General features: G+C 36.5%; 2 protein-coding genes across 2 annotated transcripts; one reads left to right on the top strand and one right to left on the bottom strand.

Annotated features, from left to right (window-relative positions):
- Positions 1-401: 401 nt before the first annotated feature.
- On the bottom strand, positions 402-2,417 carry LOC143634061 (transcription factor CYCLOIDEA-like). Its single transcript, XM_077102241.1, has 2 exons — positions 1,569-2,417; positions 402-458 (listed from the first exon to the last, which is right to left on the bottom strand). Exons 1-2 carry the CDS (start codon positions 2,415-2,417, stop codon positions 402-404), a joined length of 906 nt encoding a protein of 301 aa, XP_076958356.1.
- A 5,889-nt stretch (positions 2,418-8,306) lies between these two features.
- Positions 8,307-13,927, top strand: LOC143634062 (uncharacterized). Its single transcript, XM_077102242.1, has 3 exons — positions 8,307-8,417; positions 8,495-8,716; positions 13,493-13,927. Exons 1-3 carry the CDS (start codon positions 8,307-8,309, stop codon positions 13,925-13,927), a joined length of 768 nt encoding a protein of 255 aa, XP_076958357.1.
- Positions 13,928-18,391: the final 4,464 nt, after the last annotated feature.

Genomic DNA, 18,391 nt, shown 5'->3' on the forward strand with positions numbered 1-18,391 from the left:
AATATAATTTCTTATGTTAAATCCTTAAGTTCTGTATCATGTGTTTGTAGTATTTATTAAAACATTTATTTGTGAAATATATATGTTTTTATATATTTTTTCATTTTTATATGATTTTACATTATATTTATTTGTGTATTTAAATTACGTATGTGATAAATATTATGTTGTCATCCAAAAAATATATACTACAAATTATCTTGTCATTTAAAATTATATGTGTTTGTCAGACGATTTCTATACTTTCACCCGTGTCGTACACGGGTCAATAACCTAGTAGCATATATAACCACAAGAATCAGTTCTTATTAATAAACAAGAATAAACTAATGTACGAACTTTACCACCAGAAACCTCAACCAATTATAAAAATGGTAATACAATGAAGAAGCAAAACTGACCTAATTGTTAATGTCTTCCCACTGTGTATCAAGAATCTGATAATCACTAAAATGTTTCTACAAACAAGAAAAAACATATCAAATTATGTCTAAACTTGGGCTGAGCACGGCTCGGTTCGGTTCGGTTTTTAGGTGAAACCGAAAAGTCTGTTTTTCAAATACACAAACCGTTCGGTTTTTCGGTTTCAGTTCGGTTATAATCGGTTTTTTTTTGTGTGTGTGTGTGTAGACATTGCAAAAAAGTTCCAAAAAAATGAAAATGCATATTATATTCAAAACACAAAAATAGGCATTTGTTACGTGGAACCAAACGAATACAAACTTGCAAGAGTATTAGAGTTTAAAATTCAACAAAGTTCTTAATAAAAAAACATTAAAAGTTTAGTTCCAATCTTCATTCTTCATCTTATTCATCTTCAAAGTTTATTCCCAATCTTTCATCTTCATCACCATCAACGGTAGATTCTTTTGGTGTTTTGTTTCCGACCATAACATATAAAAAAAAATATAATTGTATTAATATTTGTAAGGCCAAAAAGTTGTGACTTGCGATATCAAATTATGAAACCCATTATATATTTACGGTCAAGTTAATAATATATATCGGCGAGAAAACCGGACACGAAACGAGGACTTCGGGCACGCGTTTAGCTTCGACGGGAAGAAAGCTTCTAGATGAAATGATTTTAGCTATAAATATGTCATATGTATTTTCATTTGTGTGTGTGTGTGTTTTGGATGGTGTTTTCACCCACCTAAGGGGAGCTCACCTTGGGTGGGGTCGGTTCGTTTAATCTATTAATCTTTTTAACCGATTACGGAGCCGTTCATTATTATATTTTCTTTATATTACTTGTTCGGTCGTTTGATTTCACCGCACCCGTCTCGCACGTTTATAAAGAACAAAGCCGTTTGTTGTCGGATCCGGCGGTTTCGGGACCTGCAATATTTAAGTAAAAACACATATCGGTTTTTTTCGGTTTTTTAAAAATGGAAAACAGAACCGAAACCGAAAATTCAGTTTTTCATAAAAACAAAAAATTAATCGCCGGTTAATGCTTCGGTTTGGTTTTTTCAGTTAATTCGGTTTCGATTCGGTTAATTCGGTTTTTTTCTGCACACCCCTAGTCTAAAGCTTACATTTCTGAAGTTTAAAGTAAGTATTACCTCATGACAAGGTCCCAAATTATGTTGATAATTAAACAGGAAGGATGGGCTCCAATTGCTTGACATCATGGATGAACTATCACCAAAATGACTAGTTAAATCAACTAATTGGTCTTCTCCAAAGTTTGTATTTTGATGCTGATCTACATTTGAATATTGATCACTGCCTGCACCATGACAACCTATTTTTATAATATTTCTCTTTTCAATTGTTCTCTTCCTTGCCCTTGCCCTAGCTTTTTCCCTTGTTTCCTTAACTAAAAAATGATCAATATAAGCAATAGTTTTCTTATCTTTGTTACTGCTGCAAGAATTGTTTTTTTCGTTATTCGTTGTGATTACCGATTGATCATAATTTGTGGGCAGAACTTCACATTCTGAAGCAAAAGATGGAGTGTTTGACACACCCATAAGGCTGCAGCTCGGGTTGCTCAACTGTTGGGTGCATAGATCTCGAATAGCAGGTTCCGACTTCATGAGCAGCCAATGGACAGTATTGCTAGCCTTATCAAACCCTAGCATGTCTTGCAACTTAAAGAATTTCTTAGCAACATTAAGGGACAATCTCATCCGTCGATCCCTGGGGCCTCGAGCGGTGATGATCTTGCTGTGATGGTCTTTCTTGGAAGATCTCTTGCCGGTTAAACACGCATCTTCAAGAATCAAATGACCGGTGAAGCGATCGCCATTCCCATCATTGCAGCTAGAATTCTCCTTGGTGGGCTGCATATTAGCAGTGTCAAGATTCGGGATTTCATGGTTGTAGTATCCGAAAGAAGTCATCCTTTGTTGGTTAATAGTAGAGAATGAGGTGTTGCCATTGCTATTATTAATGTAGAAAGGATGCATCTCTTTAGTCAATTCTATGGAGAGGTCTTCCTATATTATGTATGATAGATCTGGCGTGGCTAAATGTATACCTCCTAAATTTTCGTCGTACACTCCCAAATATATCAATAGGACCCTCACGATTATTTATTTAAATATATTATAAACATAAAATTTCCTATGATTGTAATTATTCGATAGACGTTATTACCGCTACTATTATAATTAGGGTTTCGCATTGGATGTATATAGATCGAGACCATTAAAAGAGGGATCAACACGTTACACGAACAAAAGCTTAATTTTTGGATGTGAGAAAAAATGGTTTTTCATCAGAAACAGGCCAAAGGAAAAGGTACATGTTAAAGAGAAATCTTGTACGTAATATGAAATGTAAGTTTTAAAAGAATTTTATGTGAATTTATATAAAATTCATTATTTTTTATGCAACTTATGTTCATAAAATGATAAATTAAGCACATATTTTTCAAAAGAAACTAAGTTGGTATTATAAATTATATTTTTGAGACAAAGAAGTATACACTTTCCATATTTGCATGCCGTCCTAAATCCATAGGTATACACCATGTACATACCTTTAGCCTACTATCTCTCTCTTAACACTAAACCCTAGTTTATGCTCACATCTCTTTGTACTGGCATTATGACCACTTAGTAGCTAGGACCATATGGGAGTAGTTGTAGGGACAGACTAGCTTTCACGAAATGATTTAAGTAAAAGAAGAGGTCCCACGCTACTTATGAGTGCGGTGGAGGACAATGAGATAACCCTAATAAGTGCTTTCTTTTCAATTTGCTTTATTAGCTACACCATGCCCCTTTCAATGTACTAAATAGTGTTGTGTGGAAACAACCAATACCATGCTATTTCAATGTACTATAGTGTAGTGTGAAAACAACCAAATACCATGCTCTGTTCAGGATCTAACTTCAAACACCATATGTATGTACATGCACACTTGTTATTATTGCCACTCTACTGCTTAAACTCTTTTGGGTATGACTAATGATTAACCTTTTCCTATTTGGACATGGATAATACAGGAATTACATGTAAGCATAGTGTGTATTTGTGTGTGTATACATGTTATAGATGGGTGCACCAATCAGCAAAGGTGTATAATTAAACATAATAAGGACTCAATATCTTTGAGAGAGTTCGTGTGATGTGGCAAGAAGAAGAGAGGGAGAGGAGAATGTAGAGGAGGCGCAGTCTATGAGAGGGGAGACGAATGTGAGCGATATCCATGAAGAGAGGCCGGGGAGAAGTTAGGCAGGCTGGCGTGGAGGCCGGTCATGACACATGACGCCCACCCCCCTTGTCTATTAACATATTGCAAAGGAAGAAGATGCCACATAGATATATTAACATATTTCCTAGCCATCAATTATGAAGTAATCACCCATCAAGCATATGTAAAATAATTATAACTAAGATAACTAGATAGTATATCTTGCCTTGATGTTGAAAGAGTGGCCAACTGTTGCTATTTGTATCTCAAATACCCCATATTGACTTTTCTTTTTTGGGTATCATTAGGTGGTTTAAAAATACGTACCACCTTGGTTTCAAGATGGTTTGTTAATTACTATTTTTAATTGGTTTTGCTAATTACTTGTTGAAGTAGGTAAGTTGGGGCATTGAGGTTTTTTATGAAAGTCACAAGGGGGAGCGACTTTGCTCAAAGCGGCTGATTGCAGATCATATAATGCGGAACAAGACACAAACAAGGAAGAACACATGGCTCTATTAAACCAAGATGCAAGCCCCGTGATGCTGAAACGGTATCACACTCACGATTGTAGAGATTCATCAAAGTTGCAACATCTTGCGGCTTTCATGAAAGCTAGCTTGTAGTCCGAAGTCGCCTCCTCCTCCTCCAACTTACCTAGTTTTACAAGTAATTAATAAAACCGTCTATACATCAGGATGGTATTCCTAAACCATCTAATGATACATAAATTTCTTCAAATACAACTCAGAATCAAACACCAACCAACATAGCATATATATGTAGGAAATTTTATTAAACATATTTATATAGCAACAAACAATCCCCGCTTTTCCAAGTTCAAACTACGAAATTAAGATCCAAGATCACTCAAAATTTTAGCATCTTCTTATAACACTAAATGAGAAACAGATTACAAAAAAAACCGGTAAGTTTGTAATAGGCTCTCTCCATGATATATACATGAGGTACCATAGGCCTCTGAAATTTGAGATGGTGAACAAGAAATCATGAGCTACTGGAGCTATGAAATCACAGCAAAAAAGATTGACTACTGTGAGGTACTTATTTTACAAGGGTATAAACAGTTAAAATCAATCAGGGATAATACCATCAGGGAAACTGTTGACAAAAGAGTAAACAACAACAATAATCAAACCCATTAAATCCCACAACAACAAGAGTAAGTATTGCTTAATTAAAACAAACCATCCACACTTCCACAGCAATATTATCAATAATTTGTCAAGAAACAAGGATTAGGGCACAAACAAAAATAACGCAGATCTTACCCCGAAATATATAGTAGTTCTAGGACTATATATGGATTTATATCAGCACTGCCACTGGTCTTCTAAAAATCTTGTTCAAACTCATAAGAAATATGGATTTAGCTGTAGAATTAAGAAAAAATTTAGGGCCTTCGCTTCAATTACATTGGATGGAGTTTACATGAGGTACAACTGTGGCTGCACAGTGAATAGTTGAGATCTATAGATCTGGTTATAAACAAAGCATGAAGATAAGGGTAATCAAGATTTTTCAACTGAAGTAATGTAAACTGTGAAGCGTTGGTCAACGTTGGTTCATAATTAGGGTTTCAAAAGCCCAGTTGATCATGGGAGAAAAGATTTCAGAAAACTGTTTCTTTTTCCTTTTTGTATGTGTCAAAATCACCAACAACATCCTGTTGATATCAAAAGCAATTCAAGGTGTTAAAAAATAACAAGACAGATTATAAATCATTAACAAATAAAATATGGTATTGATCTAATATACGTTGTATTTTCACAAATGAAGTGAACTAGTTGTGAGAACCGTGTCTCCAAATTGATATAAGATAGTTACACTCTGCGTTGCGACGATTCGATTTTGAAAAAAAAAAGTTATATTGATCGAAACATAGATACTAAATTAGTATTATGCAACACTATATTCAAAATTTTATAAAACATTATATTTGAAAGCAAAAATAAGAAGTTGCATCAATCTAAAACGTAAAACAAATACTGACATAGGTTTCGATAATACTATATTTACTAGTACAGACTTTGATAGGTTGAATACCGGTTAGTTCATCTATTTAGCTGTACCATGCTGGCTATCGGTATACTTTACAACATCTAAAAAATATTATTTTTAACATAACTGGATTTGTCATAATCATAACTTGGTTGAATTACATAAAATATAAAGCACACAAAGTTTAATTTAAAAAATGGCCCATACTACCAAAAACCATTATAAAGCACACAAAGTTTAATTTAAAAAATGGCCCATACTACCAAAAACCAACCTGCATTCTCTTTATGCTCACAAAAGTCTCTCCAATTGTTTAGTTTTAACATAATTGTGATAAAAAAAAGACTTGTAACTGGTTACAACAGTTATTTCTTATATGACTTTTTTGTAGGGCTAATATTCTATATTATTATTATTAGGATTGTGTATGTTTTTCTTATTTGCTTTTAGTTGTTGTGTTACGTACTTAGTACGTTTATTTTCTAAATCTTGAAAAAATGAGGACCCCTATAAAAAGGACACTTTACCCATTTCTTCAAATAACACACAAAAAGACACCAACTCTTGGAAATAAAACCTCTCTCCACCAAAACCTTCTCTCTTTCTCTCATTTGTTTATACAAAACTAACATTCGAGATCTGAGTGTTAGTGATTTCCGCTACTAACAACACGGATTGATTTGAGTAAAGTTGTAAAATCCATCTAGATTGAGGACCTACAAGTGGTATCAGAGCTTTCGACTCGAATTTCTGTGGTTTTTGTCACACCCCAACCTACGACGGAAATGTCGGGGTGCGAACTGATGGTTCACAACTCAAAAGGTACTGTTATAAAAAAAGAGTATGACAATACCTATTTATTTATTGATAGTACCTTTTGAGCTGTGAACCATCAGTTCGCTCCCCGACATTTCCGCCGTAGGTTGGGGTTTGATAGATTGATATCAGAGCCGAATGTTTTGAGATAGGTCGTTAGAAATGTCCTAAAAATATACTTAGAACCCTATACGTGCTTATTTGACAGCCTTATGTGCTTATATGTGTTTACAGCTTAATTAAGTTATTTATTTATGTATTCATTTATTTTTATTTATTGTGCACACACAAATTCCGAGGATATGCATCACCTTCAAAATATTTTCCAATTATTTTATTTTTAGTATATTGCCTTTATTTTGGGAAATTCCTTAAGAATTCCCTTGTTCTGTTTTTACTCGCGCACCTTAAAGCATGGGAGTATGACATATTCGGTAGTAACCGTAAGGGGGAGAGAACTGTGAGTCAGAGGTAAAACACTATTCCTTACCTAAAGGATAACATGACCACAGTACTCGAACTTATAGGCCAAAGTAGAACAAATGTCATACGACCGGAACTTTAAGTGGTCAACATGACCGGTTAAACGGTTACATTCCTTTTATAAAAACTGAATTCACGATGATTCGTTGCTAAATTCGGGAAGAAATCTCCAATATTTTATTTTTAATTATTTTAAAAAATGCTTAGTTGGGTGAAAAATCCATGACAATTCATGGACACTCCAACTATCCATTCTCAACTCGTTTTGATTTGATATTTGGTTGGAAGTATCACCCGTGGTGATTCACGAGATTCTCCAAGTATGCATGGTTGGATCCGTTAATTCGTTATTTAGTTGGGTCAGTTAAAATGCATTGTAACGCTCATGGGTCGACCAACTCCATTGATTTCATAATTCGTTATTTAGTTGGGTCAGTTAAAATGCCATGTAACGCTCATAGACCTACCAACTCAATTGTTTTGTAACTCGTTATTTAATTGGACAATTAAAATGCCATGGAACGCTCATCGAAGGCCTAATTCATGAAATTTAAGTTGTGTTATTTAATCAGGTCATTTAAACTGCCATGGAACGCTCATGGGAGACTCAATTCACAAAAATTATATTGCGTTATTTAGTGGGCCATTCAAATTTAATGAAAAGCTCATGGAAGGCCAACTCATTGGATATGTTTCGTTACTTAATTTGGGTTCCCAAGCTACCATGAAAAACCTATGGAAAGCCCAACCCAATAATATTTTATTTTTGGAATTTACTTTAAAATAAGCATTTTTTATTTATTTAAATAACTAAAAATCATTCACATTATCTTAAAACGCGACTCATCCTCAAGTCATGATAAATCACAAGCACGATTTCCTTTCATTTCCTTCTTATACTCATTTACACAACTTACCCATCATCTCATAAAATTTCACTTTTGGTCCCCGCATAATGTCTTTTCTAAGAAATCACAGTTGTAACCAACGTCGTCCTACTGCTTCTCGTGATCGCCGTCTAGATGCCAGAATCACCAAGGAGTTTGTTGCTGCTATACCTACGATTGTAAATCAGATCCAGAGTCTCAACTTGAATGAATCTACTACTTCGGCTGCTCCTCACAATTTTCACTACAAGAACTTCACTAGTGCTAAACCACCCTTGTATCTTGGAGAGAAGAATGCCACTAAACTTCTTCGGTGGTTCGAGAGAATGGAGAGCATCTTCATCCATTGAGAATGTCCGGGCGAAAAACGGACTAAGTTCGCCTCGAGCGTCTTTTAAGAGCGAGCTCTCACGTGGTGGAACACTTTCAATGCCCTTCAAAGCATTGAGATGGCTATGACTATGCCTTGGGAGGAACTCAAGGAGGCTATGAAAAAGGAGTTTTGCCCTGAACATGAACTTCAAAGGCTTGAGACTGAATTTTGGGAAATCCAGCAGATGGTGATAACTCTACTTACTCCAATCGTTTTAAGGAGCTTAGCCTGCTATTACACCATCTCGTGACTCCTATGTCTCAGGGTATTCGTAAGTATATCAGGGGATTGCCCATGATTTTCCGTGACGCTGTGGTCATTCGAGACCCTCACTCCATCGAGGAAGCTATTGCTCTTGCTGCTTCACTGTCTGATGACCATGTCAGGGATGGAACCTTATCCCGAAAGGACGAGTCCTCAATCGATGAAAAAGCTATCGCTCTCGTTTCCTCGATTTTGGGGGCAATTGGGATACTTTTCTCGAAGGTAATGAAGATTTTATCTTTTTCTGTGATGCTTCTAATCAAGGTCTCGGTTGTGTTCTCATGCAACGAGGCAAGGTTATAGCATACGCTTTGAGGCAACTCAAGGTACACGAAAATAATTATACGACACATGATCTCGAACTTGGTGTTGTTGTATTCGCCTTGAAAACTTAGAGGCACTATCTCTATGGTACCAAATGTGTAGTGTTTACCGACCATAAAGTGTTTACCGACCATAAGAGTCTCCAACACATCTTTGATAAAAAAGAACTCAATATGAGAGAACATCGATGGGCCGAATTGCTTAACGATTACGATTGTGAGATTCGCTACCATCCCGGTAAAGTGAATGTCGTGGATGACGCTCTTAGTCATAAGAGACATGTCAAATCATTTCTTCTTACTTGTGTTCAATTCAAAGTGATCTTGAAGAGCATATTTTTGACGCCCAACACGAATCCGTCACCGAAGGTAACATGTATGACGAGATGTCGTGTGGTGTGGAATATCAACTGGAATCTAAGCCCAATGGTTTGCTCTATTTTATTAATCGCTTGTGGATTCTCGATCGTGATAATCTTCGCACATTTATTATGGACGAAGCTCATAAGTCATGATATTCTATTCATCCCGGTGCGGATAAAATGTATGTTGATCTTAGTTCCATCTGTTGGTGGCTCGGAATGAAGAAAAGCATTGCTCTTTATGTTTCTAAATGTCTCACGTGCTCCAAAGTAAAAGTCAAGTATAATCGACCTTTTGGTTTACTCAAACAACCTCCCGTTCCCGTATGGAAATGGGAAGATATTGCTATGGATTTTATTACCAAGCTTCCTTCTACCCGAAAGCAACATGATAGTATTTGGGAAATCATTAATTGTTTGACGAAATCCGCTCATTTCATACCCATCAAGGAAACGTATTATGTGGATCAATTGGCACGAATTTATGTGGAAAAGATAGTTTGTCATCATGGAACTCCTTTAACCATTATCTCCGATAGAGATGGTCGTTTTACTTCTCGTTTCTGGAAGTCACTTCAGTCAGCCTTGGGAACTCGTTTATATCTCAGTACTACCTATCATCCGCAATCCGATGGTCAGCCAGAGCGTACGATTCAAACTCTAGAAGATATGCTTCGCTCCCGTGTCCTCTATTTTGGGGGCAATTGGGATACTCATTTACCGCTCAAAAGAACAATTCTCACCGCTACCAAAAGAACAAGAACAACAACTACAAACGTAAATCCAATCACCAAAACTATGCTGTTAACTAAGCCAACCATCAAACCCAAAACCAAAATGCTCCTAGCAAGAGACCCTATACCGGACCTCACTCGTTATGCTCTATATGTAACCGAAATCACCCGGCTCAATCTCCTTGCCGCCTTTGCACTCAATGCAATCGTTACTGTCATCTTGCTAACACTTGTCATGCACCGCTTGGTGCATAAGACATTCCACAACGGGCTGCTTAGCCTGCCCCTAGACCCGCTACTGCCCTATATGCTCAACCCGGTGCTCCTAACACCCATGCTTGCTACAATTGGAGATCCTAGTTATCTCCGCAATATGTGCCCTCAGCTAACCCATGTCCATCAAGCCCAAGTTATGTTTGCACCCTACTATGCCACCCATGCTCACCAAGCCCAAGTTATGCCGGCACCCTATTACATTAGCTAAGCTTACCAAGTTCAAACTTACCAACCTCCGATCCCACAAAGTTTTACACCTCACACCTATACCACTTAAGTCCCTCAGCTCATGGCTCCTCCTCATATAACCGTTCAAGCCCCTGCTATCCAAGCTCCTCCAACCAACCAAGTTACTTAAGCACCTCATGGTTCTAATGGTTGTGCTTTTATGATGAATGTGAAATAAGCTCAGAGTTCCAGCGATGCGGTGAATGGTACGTTCTCTATTAATGATCATTCTGCTTCGGTGTTGTTTGATACTGGCTCCGATAAGAGTTTTATTTCTTTGGATTTTGAGTATATTATTGATAAGCCTCGGATAGATTATTTAAGCCTTTTACCGTAGAATTAGAAAATGAGAACTCTATTATTATTATTGATTAGGTTATTCGGAATTGTGTCTTAACTCTTAATAAGGTCAAGTTCCGTATCAATCTTATTCCTATGCAAATGGGTAGTTTTGATGTAATTGTTGGAATGGATTCGCTCACTCTAAATCATGTCAAGGTTGTATGTTTCGAGAAATTTCTTCGTATACATCTCAAAGATGGTCATATCCTAAAGTTTTTGGTAGCGCACCTACTTCTAAGCTTTATGTCATGTCGTGTTTCCAAGCTCAACGTTACCTACGCAAGAAATACGTTGCTTTTTTAGCACTTTTGGTAGAGAAGGATCGTGATAAGAAGAAGATTCAAGATATTTCGATTGTGCGTGATTTTCCTGACGTATTTCTTGATGACGTTGTCGGACTCTCTCCTATTCGTAAAGTCGAATTTCATATTGATCTTGTACCCAGAGCAAATCCCGTTTCTAAAGCAACCTATTGCCTTGCACCATCCGAAATGCAAAAATTATTGAATCAATTGGAAGAACTCTCGGACAAGGGTTTTATTCGCCCAAGTTCTTCCCATTGGGGCACACCTGTTTTATTTGTCAAGAAGAAGGATGGTTCATTCCAGATGTGTATTGATTATCGCGAACTCAACAAACTCACCGTCAAGAACCGTTACCCCGATCCCCCGTAATGATGATCTTTTCAATCAACTTCAAGGAGCAGCATGCTTCTTGAAGATCGATCTCTGTTCGGGCTATAATCAACTCCGCGTTAACGAAAATGGCATTCCCAATACGGCATTTCGTACTCGATATAGGCATTATGAATTTCGTGTTATTCCTTTTGGGCTAATCAATGCACTCGCGGTTTTCATGGATCTTATGAACTGTGTGTGTACACCGTACTTTGACAAATTCGTAATTGTTTTCATCGATGATATTTTGATCTACTCAAAATCCGAAAACAATCACAAAGAGAACAGTTGTATGCCAAGTTTTCGAAGTGTGAGTTATGGCTTAAAGAAGTTTAGTTTTTGGGCCATATTGTCAACGACAAAGGTATCCATGTCGATCCCGCAAAGAATGAAGCCATCAAGAATTGGAAAACACCAACTTCTCCCACCGAAGTTCGTTCTTTTCTTGGATTAGCGGGATATTACCGTCGTTTCATTCGGAACTTTTCAAATATTGTGTTGTCCTTCACCGCTCTAACACACAAGGGAAAACCTTATGAGTGGGGGCCAAAGCATGAAGAAGCCTTTCAAACCCTTAAGGACATGCTTTGCAACGCTCCTATCCTTGCTCTTCCCGAAGGTAATGAAGATTTTATTGTGTTCTCTGATGCTTCTAATCAAGGTCTCGGTTGTGTTCTCATGCAATGAGGCAAGGTTATCGCATACGCTTCGAGACAACTCAAGGTACACGAAAAGAATTATACGACACATGATCTTGAACTTGGTTTTGTTGTATTTGCCTTGAAAATTTGGAGGCACTATATCTATGGTACCAAATATGTAGTGTTTACCTACCATAAGAGTCTCCAACACATCTTTATAAAAAAGAACTCAATATAAGACAACATCAATGGGCCGAATTGCTTAACGATTTTGATTGTGAGTTTCGCTACCATCCCGGTGAAGCGAATATCGTGGCTGATGCTCTCAGTCACAAGAGACATGTCAAATCCGTTCTGCTTACTTGTGTTCTATTCCAAGTGATCTTGAATAGCGTATTTTTGACGCCCAACACGAATCCGTCACCGAAGGCAACATGTATGACGAGATGTCGTGTAGTGCGAAATATCAACTGGAATCTAAGCCCAATGGTTTGCTCTATTTTATTAATCGCTTGTGGATTCTCGATCGTGATAATCTTCGCACATTCATTATGGACGAAGCTCATAAGTCATGGTATTCTATTCATCCCGGTGCGGATAAAATGTATGCTGATCTTCGTTCCATCTGTTCGTGGCCCGGAATGAAGAAAAACATTGCTCTTTATGTTTCTAAATGTCTCACCTGCTCTAAAGTAAAAGCCGAGCAACATTGACCTTTTGGTTTACTCAAACAACATCCCGTTCTCGTATGGAAATGGGAAGATGTTGCTATGGATTTTATTACCAAGCTTCCTTCTACTCGAAAGCAACATGATAGTATTTGGGTAATCATTGATCGTTTATGAAATCCGCTCATTTCATACCCATCAAGGAAACGTATTATGTGGATCAATTGGCATGAATTTATGTGGAAAAGATAGTTTGTCATCATGGAACTCCTTTAACCATTATCTCCGATAGAGATGGTCGTTTTACTTCTCGTTTTTGGAAGTCACTTCAGTCATCCTTGGGAACTCGTTTGGATCTCAGTACTGCCAATCATCTGTAATCCGATGGTCATTCGGAGCGTAAGATTTAAACTCTAGAAGATATGCTTCGCTCCCGTGTCCTCGATTTTTTAGGGGCTATTGGGATACTCATTTACCGCTCGTTGAGTTCTCGTATAACAACAGTTTTCACTTTAGCATTGGAATGGAACCTTTCCAAGCTCTTTATGGTCGCAAGTGTCGTTCTTCGATTTGTTGTAACGAAGTCGGGGAATCTCAAATTGATGGTCCTGAACTAGTTCAAGAAACAACTGACTATATTGCTCAAATTCATCAGAATCTACTCGCCACTCGTAGTCGTCAAAAGTGTTATGCATATAAACGAAGGAACCTCTAGAATTCAATGTTGGTGATCGTTTTCTTCTTAAGGTATCTCCGTGGAAAGAAGTGGTTAGATTTAGAAAGAAGGGAAAATTATCTCCTCGTTTTGTTGGTCCTTTTGAAATCCTTGATAAAATTGGTCCTGTTGCTTATAGGCTCAAACTTCCTACTGAACTCTCAAACGTTCATCCGGTGTTTCATGTATCGAATTTGAAGAGGTGTCTTGACGAGGGTAATCTACAAGTAACTCTTGATGGAGTTCGTATCGATGATACCATGCATTTTGTTGCAAGACCCGTTGAGATTATGGACCACAAGGATAAATTCACTAAAACAAGCCGTATACCGTTGGTTAAAGTTCGTTGGGAATCTAAACAAGGCGTAAAGTTTACTTGGGAGTGTAAAGATCAAAGGAAGACAAAATATCCTCATCTGTTTGCTACAGTTAATTCTCTAATTTTGGGACGAAATTCCCAAAAGTAGTGGATACTGTAACATTTCGAGTTTTCCGTATTCATATTCTTATTTATTTACCTGATTCGGAATGTAATTCGGATCTTTCTTATCAATAAGATCATGCATTTGTTAGTAAATTAATTATGTTTAACTTGGTTTATAATTCCTTAACTTTCAATCTTGCCAAATAGTCCTTAGAAACTCTTAAAATCGCTTAAAATGTCTTAAAAATACATTTTTGGAACTTCAGGGACTAAAACTGTCAAAAACCAAATTCTTGTGACATTCATCCTTTGCGTAGCACGAAGCAGGGTCTGATCAGCTAATTCGGTTTTGATTCTTGTTTAATGCTAAATCTTTCCTTAAAACAACCCTAAATCACGAAAATTAAGCCACAAATTATTTAATCTACTATTGAAAAGTGTCTAGGTTCAATATCTGTAATTCCATCGATATATTAAAGATTACAAGACACAATTTCGTCATCAATATGTTTTTTGTTTACCAAATCGAGTCGATTTCTTGTTCTACAAGTTGATCTGTTGACTATATATAAACAAACCATAACTCCAAACCCTAGATGTTACTAAAACGTTGTTCTCCCAGCCGTCACCCTTCATTAAATCGACGTTTGCATCCTCGTTTTGCTATTTTACTCGAAGTTACAAGCTGTTGTTTGACTTTGACGATTTCTGACCTTTGACTCTGATTTCCCATCAACTCAAGCATTATCTGGGTAAGTTGTTAACTCATGAATGGTTCATTATTACTCACATGTCAATAACCCTCAATCAATTTATGAGCTTGGGGGAATTGATGGGTCAATTTGAACCCGACCCGTTTTAGAGCACATTGGTCAATAACTTTGACCAATTGATTTCTCACACTTATGGTTGGAACCGACTTTCGGTCCAGAACACTTTGTTTTTTTTGATATTTTAAGGCTACTGACCAAAACCCGACTTCCGACTCGCTGTTCGGATTCTGGTCAGTACCAGCTCGCTTAAACATTGATTTTCTTATAACCGGAGTTCTAGACATTCGTTTGGAACGATTCTGGTGGCAATGTTTTCGGTTTTAACAGTAGTCATTTTTCTCAAAGTTTCAGGTCCATTCAGTTTATATCAGACGACGCGTTAAAGGACGATTCGCTTGTTTATCTTAACATTTATTCATATTTTGTTCACTCGCCTAAACTATAAGGTGAGTTATGTCATTCCCTTTGTTATTTTACTGATTTTAAATTTTTTGGGGACACATGCGTACTAATACTCACTTTTATATTACATATATACACGAACTAGGAAACGTATAAATTGTGTGTATTTCGATCAAATGTTATCAAACGTATAAACGTATAAATTATGTGTTTATTTTATCGAATTCGGAGAGGTCCATCATAATCACATTATAGTATGATCATACAACTGTCACCATAGCCGACGCCTGCTCGCATGGCAATGGTCAACTGACACATTAATTGCTCACAGTTTGGTTGATTATTATCGCATTTATTTCATTTTGCTTATTTATATATATTATTGTATCATAAAAACTGGTGATATTATCACTCAACCTAGTGTTGAAAAAAATCTACTTTATTTTCTACGCATATGCATGTTACCAGTTGACTTGAAGTTTAAGGTGAAGAACGCTTAGATGGACCTTAGGCAATAAAATGAAGACTATCTTTATTTCTATTTTGTTTGGGATTAATTATTAGTTTTGAATTGTTTTGCAATATTTTGAATATTTATGGACTTGAATTTGAAATAAATAAATAGATATTGTCATATTATTATTTTATGATAGTACCTTTTGAGCTATGAACCATCAGTTCGCACACTGGCATTTTCACCATAGGTTGGGGTGTGATAGTTTTCGAATCAAACTTTTCAGATTTTAATCTTAGTTTTTGTTGGATTTGTGGTTGTTCTTCGTATTACTCACTTCTTTTGAGGTTCTTTACACCTTAGAAATACGCGAAAATCATCAAATCTATGTTTTTGGGGTTTTGAGTTTTATGTCCAGGTTCAGATGCGCTTGAAAACTCATGTCTGGGCCGATTTAGTGGTTTTTAGACTAAAGTCTTTTTGACTTTATTGTAAGTTTAGGTGCTATCTTTTCAAAAAAAAAAAAGATTAAAAAAGTCACTATAGAAAATCGAGTCGCACGCACTGTAGAAACTCGAGTCACACGTTCTGTAGAAACTCAAGTCACACATGCTATAGCAAATCGAGTCGCACGCACTGTAGCAACTTGAGTCGCACTCACTGTAGCAACTCGAGTCGAGTTACTGTAGAAAAAAAAACGCGAGTGAACTTACCCAGTTGTTCACAATCTTGTTGTAAACCTGAGGATAAAACACCCAAAACAAAAGTGTTTGAAAATGATAATCAAGCTAGTACTTCACGTAAATATGTGCCACCAAGTAAAAGATCATTTTCTCAAACAAGTAATCATTCATAAAGTTCTTACTCATACAACTATTTTGATAACAACTGTTATGATCGTTACCAACATAACTACGTTGATTCATATTACACTAGTGTTTTTGATGATCGGGGTCACAACCCAAAAGTCTTTCAAAGTCATGTTCCTTTCCAAAGATCACCTTTTCCACCGCACCAACCATATTATAGTTATGATGAGTTCTATGTTGCTCCTAGGAGAAAATGTTGTTGAGTGTGTAGTCACTCTTCTCACCTTGCAAGACATTGCAAGCTCTGGTTCAAGCAACAAATTAATATTCAAAAGCGGGTTAGTCAGTCCCCAAAAGGAGCTTTTAGTAGCCAAGATTCAAGGACTTATCAAGTTGATAGTGAAGCCAGTGAAGTGGATATGAGATCCAAAGTAAATAAAGTAAAACACAAAAGGAAATCTTTTTGGAAAACCAAGAAGGATAAAATCAAAAAGGATCATAAGCCTGCAAGGTCTGAGGATTCACCAAAAACAGTTTTAAAATTAAGAAAAGAAAAGTCCAAAATTTCCAAAACCAAGGAAAAAGTTTTTACTTGGATTCCTAAGGACTATTCTTCATCAAGCGAGACTTCACCAAGAAATAAATTGTTTTCAGGAAATAAATTCAAGTTTGATCAGTTTAAGGTTGACCTTCCCGGGACAAAATTGTCCCGGGAACCCATATGTATTTAAACGGTTAGTGCATGCAGGGCCAATCAAGGAGGACTGTCAATAGTATTCAGTACTTAGATAGTGATTGCACCCGGCGTATCATGGGAGACGAACCCTTTCTATTTTATGGTAAACCATTTAATGGCGAATTCGAGTCTTTGTAAGCGACATGGGGGGGGGGGGACTTCAAGGAATGGGAAATGTTACATATGGTACCTTGTGCTTCAACAACTTCAACCTTCTTCAAATGGCTCAACCATGACTTATCGAACGTTTCTCAAACTAACCTCGTCCAACTACTTCTCTCAAGTGATGGATCTAGCTTCAGCTGTTGGGTCTCGGTTTGAATCTCTTCAACTTTGCTATATAAAGTCATAATGCATGCTTAAGATAGTCCATCTAACAACAACTTTGCTGACCTTTTCACTAAGGCCATCGATCATGCCCGCTTTGAATTTCTGGTCGAATCGCTTGGCATGATCAATTTCCATATGTTATTTTTGTATGTAAAACTTGTAAATATTTTTCAAATATGTCACAATTTTAGAAGGAGAAAATAAGTTATCTATAACTCACCAAAAAGATTTTCACTTTGTAAGTTTAAGAAAAACTAAAATGAGTCATTTGACTTACCGAAAATGTTTTACATTCTTTTAAGAATATCTAGAAAACGCTTCTAAAAGTATTATCCCGTTAAGAGCGAGATCCTGTTTAGAGGGAGTCGGATAATTAAAACTTTCAAAAAATTTAAGAAATTGATCCGACCTTTGGAAAATGATAAGAAATTATCTCTAACGATTCTAGCACATGAAAAGAGTAGATCAAAAGCCAATAAGATCATTGCTTGATGTGTAGATAAGCTTGACAAATGAGTAAGTGTCACAGTGATATAAAGTTAAATATCTGCCTATGCTAATGGTTACACGTTATGAAGCGGTTGCAGACTCCAAGGAAGCAATAACAATGAAGGCAGAAACGTAAATAACATGTTATACCCAAGCCTCTATTTACCTGATCACATTTCTCTTATGTAATCAAGTGTCAGTTTTAATTCTGTTGAGTCAAGAAAAGTGTCAAGAAAAAGAAAAAGAGTCTGAAGAAATGAAAGAAAGGAAAAAGAAAGGTTAAAATAGGTATGTCTTAGGATTTTTAACTTCTAATTTATTTCTTTCTTTAATTTGATTCAAGCCTTGGACTTTCTATGTTTGTGGTCATACAAGATCTGATTGTTAAGACCCTGAATCTTCTGCTTTGCTTTGTTTTATTTTCTTTATTTTGTTCAAGCCTTGGACTTTCTCTATTTGTAGTCATACAAGACCTAATTGTTAAGGCCCTGAACTTCTATTTTATTTTAATATT

Source organism: Bidens hawaiensis, unplaced genomic scaffold (assembly GCF_021521415.1).
Source record: "Bidens hawaiensis isolate Kalapana, Puna unplaced genomic scaffold, B.hawaiensis_p1.1 tig00006990_1, whole genome shotgun sequence".
NCBI classification, from domain to species: Eukaryota; Viridiplantae; Streptophyta; class Magnoliopsida; order Asterales; family Asteraceae; genus Bidens; species Bidens hawaiensis.

Excerpts from the sequence above, each read along its gene's own strand:
- LOC143634062 (XM_077102242.1), top strand. The coding sequence starts at position 8,307 with ATGGCTATGACTATGCCTTGGGAGGAACTCAAGGAGGCTATGAAAAAG. Across the intron at positions 8,418-8,494 it reads TTTGGGAAATCCAGCAGATG|GGTATTCGTAAGTATATCAG; the intron begins GTGATAACTCTA and ends CCTATGTCTCAG. Across the intron at positions 8,717-13,492 it reads TTGGGATACTTTTCTCGAAG|GTATCTCCGTGGAAAGAAGT; the intron begins GTAATGAAGATT and ends TTTCTTCTTAAG.
- LOC143634061 (XM_077102241.1), bottom strand. The coding sequence starts at position 2,417 with ATGCATCCTTTCTACATTAATAATAGCAATGGCAACACCTCATTCTCT. Across the intron at positions 459-1,568 it reads ATTTGGGACCTTGTCATGAG|AAACATTTTAGTGATTATCA; the intron begins GTAATACTTACT and ends TCTTGTTTGTAG.